General features: G+C 41.9%; 1 protein-coding gene across 1 annotated transcript; it reads right to left on the bottom strand.

Annotated features, from left to right (window-relative positions):
- Window positions 1–530: 530 nt before the first annotated feature.
- On the bottom strand, window positions 531–3,279 carry LOC128572401 (asparagine--tRNA ligase, cytoplasmic-like). Its single transcript, XM_053572325.1, has one exon. It carries the CDS (start codon window positions 3,208–3,210, stop codon window positions 1,531–1,533), a length of 1,680 nt encoding a protein of 559 aa, XP_053428300.1. The 5' UTR covers window positions 3,211–3,279; the 3' UTR covers window positions 531–1,530.
- Between the last annotated feature and the right edge of the window lie 556 nt (window positions 3,280–3,835).

Here is a 3,835-nt window from a genome sequence, read left to right as displayed (position 1 = left end):
TGCATGCTTTAATATCCTTGGTTAATGCGTGCCCCATGGTACCTGCTGATTGCTCACACTTAACCGGTCAGCCTTTACCGGCGGGACTGCGGCTCCCTGGTGAGAGTCGCCCTCAACCTTGAAAAAGAAAGAAAGAGAGAGAAGATTACCTGTCCTTCAGGTCCCTGTTCGAGGCGCCACCTGCAACGGACTGCCCTGTCGGTGGCCTTCAGTCCGAGGGGGTGCAGGGAGAAGGAACGAGGAAAGTTGAGAGGTCGGCGCAGGAAAGACAGTCTGACACACTACGGGTTGGAGTATGCAGCTGTAAATTTATTGGGTACACATGTTGGTATTTATACATTTTTACAGAGCTTACATAATGTAATCTTTTTGCTTACGTGTGCGGGTTATCTTTGAGTTTACAAGTGTGATTTATCATGCATTGTTATGTTTTAACGTTCCGCTTCCGGAGGGTGGCGGTTATTAGTCAACTCTGCCCGCTTTCTCCTATCTCAGTTTCTTACTATCTTTTTATTTTTATTTTTTTTTTTTTTTTGAGTTTTTATGTGTGTTTCTTTATTGATTGCTGGGAATACAGCCTATTGAGAATACGTGACATGCATTCGGGAGAGAAATTAACTAAATCTGAAATAAAGCCATTCAAGGAGCCTGCTGTGAGCTAATAAGGTGGCACAGATTAGATCTATGGACATGGTGGGGGCAACTCAAACAGCCACTTACAGTTGTTATTAAGATTCTGGCAGCAAATTGTTTTTGAACTTATTTGTTCTTAATTACTTAGGAATTAACAGGGAAGAGGGAAGATCAGTCTGCCTCTTTAGCTTAAACTAATGCTAAGAGGAATGCTGTGAATCATTAAGTACACCCCAAATTATGCTCTTACTTCAAATTCTATAAGGAAATTCCATTTTTACAAATTCTTTCATATCAATTTGTATGCCTCAGAGTTAAAAGCAGCTATGTGGATTTAGTGAAGGTTCATAACTGATGTAAAAGGCTTGCATTCATTTGATTCTGGCATCTACTTCTGAATTATACCCTATTCTAATACCAGCAGATTTTCACACCATATTGCCAATTTCCCCATAAGATGTTTATTTTAACTCACTGATGCAATAAAATAAATTACAAAATTCCAGTTACACTTAAAAGGACAGAAAGATTAAGTTGCTGGAATGTGTTAGACCATAATTTAAAACTGTTTAATTATGTATATAACCCCAAAATTATGACCTATAATTGGATAAAACGCTGAAATGTATCCACAACTGCCGAGTTATCTACCATATATTTCCCCCCAAACTCTGTGATGGACATTGTTGTTAAGATGGCAATATCAATATCACTTGACTTTCAAGTAATTTGTGCTACTTTTTAGCGTAGTAGGAATAAAAAGCATACAGAACAGAAACAGTTATACTCCAATGGAATAAAAAGGGAAGATTCTGGCTTTTTGTTCTTTGTTTTAAAGAGGCAGCCTTACTCCTTTCATGAACTGAATTCTTTCCATCACACTTTAGGAGAAATCGGTCACGGCCTGCAGCGCTGGACAAACCGGGGGTATAAACACACATCTCGGATGTGATACCTATTCAGGATCCAAGTTAAAAACCGTTCCAGGCCCAAGCCATATCCTCCATGAGGACAGGTACCATATTTCCTCTGATCTGTGTACCAGTAGTAGGGAGCGGGGTCAATCCCTTCTCTTTTATAACCTGCCAGCAGTTCTTCACTATCCCAGATGCGCATGGAACCTCCCACAATCTCACCGACATTGGGCATCAAGACGTCAACAGATTCAGTAAGCCGGGAATCCTCAGGACATCGCTGCATATAGAAGGACTTGATCTCCACAGGAAATCGACACAGCAAGATTGGTTCATTAATGGTGTCTGTCATCAGTCTCTCAGGAGCTTCTGGGATATCTTCTCCAAATTCATAGAAAGTTCCATCTTCTTTTTTTATATTGTGTTCTTTCAGCCACACAATAGCATCTGAATAGTTCATCCGTTTGAAAGGCCGTTTGGGGGGCTTAAATTTCGGGTTGAGTTCGCGCACTACACTTGCTGCAGGTGACTTTAAGACTCTATCTACCACATCACAGACCAAGTCCTCCAATCGGTTCAGGAGGTCCTCAAAGGTCAGGAAAGGGCACTCAGCTTCCACATGAGTGTATTCAGCCAGGTGCCTTCGAGTTCTGGATTGTTCTGCCCTGTAAGACTGTGCAATACAAAAAACATCTCCCAGGGCTGGCATGCAGGTCTCCAGATACAACTGAGAGGACTGAGTCAAAAATGCCTCCTCCCCAAAGAAGTCAAGCTTGAAGAGTGTAGCACCGCCTTCTACCTGTGTTTGCACTAATGTCGGAGGCGTAACTTCATAGTAACCCCTATCAAAGAAGTGATCTCTCAGACACCTGGTAACCATGGAGCGTGCTTTCAGGATTTTGGACATGTTTTCTCCTCGGATCATCATGTGTCTATTGTTGAGCTGGACGTCAACGTCAGACTCTTCGTTGATCAAGTTATCAGCTCCTCCAGCGGGGGCCAACCCAAGCAGTTCCCAGAAGTCACAACTCAGTTCGTGGCCCCCTGGAGCCTGCTTGCCCTTTGGGGTAAGATTTAGCATTCCATACATGGCAACACTACTCTCAGTAGATAACACTACGCCATTGTAACACTGACACAACTCATCAGACAAGACACACTGAAGATAACCCGTACCATCCCGCAACACCAGAAACATTAAATTCTTCCCTTGCCTACGCAGCCTGTGGACCCAGCCAAACACTTTCACTCTTTGGCCTCTATATCCTTGTAATGAATCAATCTTCACACATTTTGCCTCTGGAAGACTTGAATCGTTTTTAATTGTAATCTTTTTTGCTTCTTCTAGGTTCTTTTCTCTTCGAAAATTATCTTCTGCCTCTTTCTTTTCCCGGGACTCACTCTTCATTTGTTCCCTATGCCACATTTTTCTAATGTTCTTCATCTGTGTTTTAGAAATAACATCCCACCTCTCATTTTCTTTTTGTGAATCTACATAAATAGTGGGAAATGGTTCTTTTCCTACAGTCATCAAAGCCTTAAGACCTGTTTTAAATGGTTTCTCCTTGGTTCCATCTCCTGTAGCATCGTTTCCCTCTCGATCTGAGACATACAGCTCTGCTAGCACCATCCCTGCGGTCGCTCTGGTGACCTCCAAGGACATCAACTCCTGCAGAACCACCGCCTTATCACCCCAACGTGCGCTGGAGGCTTTCTCCACTCCAGCGTTGCATCATATCCTTACTATCTTTTTAGAACAGCTTGACATCTTCTTTATGTTAATGCTTGACTAATTCTACATTTACTATTTGATCTTATTGTTATTGATAATTATAATTTTGATTTAGAGTAAATTCCTTGACAAGTATTATTTTTCCTATTGATTTTTATTATGCGTGACAATTGGTGAAACAAGATGTTCTGAACAGGACTTTATGGTGGGTGGATGTGTTTCAGTGACTTTGTAACTTATGTAGATAATTTGTATTTCATGTCCTTGGGCTTATCGTCTTAGCTCACTGGTGGGAAAACATCTTTATGTGCTCATTGTTGGTGCCACTGAGTTTAGCAGCTCACAAGGCTGTGCTCTATCTGGATTAGTAGTGCATTGTGCTCATTCTTAGGAAAGTACATATTGACAATTTATCAGAACAAACAGACTTCTGGTACAGGATGACAAACACATGAGTAGACGCCACAATCTTTAAACTTAAGCGGGTAACTGAGCATGCTAGGCAACATTTCTGATGCTGTGCATACTGGGGGCGCTGGGGGCAAAGCTCCGGGGA

This window comes from Nycticebus coucang, chromosome 20 (genome assembly GCF_027406575.1).
Source record: "Nycticebus coucang isolate mNycCou1 chromosome 20, mNycCou1.pri, whole genome shotgun sequence".
Lineage (NCBI taxonomy): Eukaryota > Metazoa > Chordata > Mammalia > Primates > Lorisidae > Nycticebus > Nycticebus coucang.
This window is presented reverse-complemented; position numbering and strand designations above follow the sequence as displayed.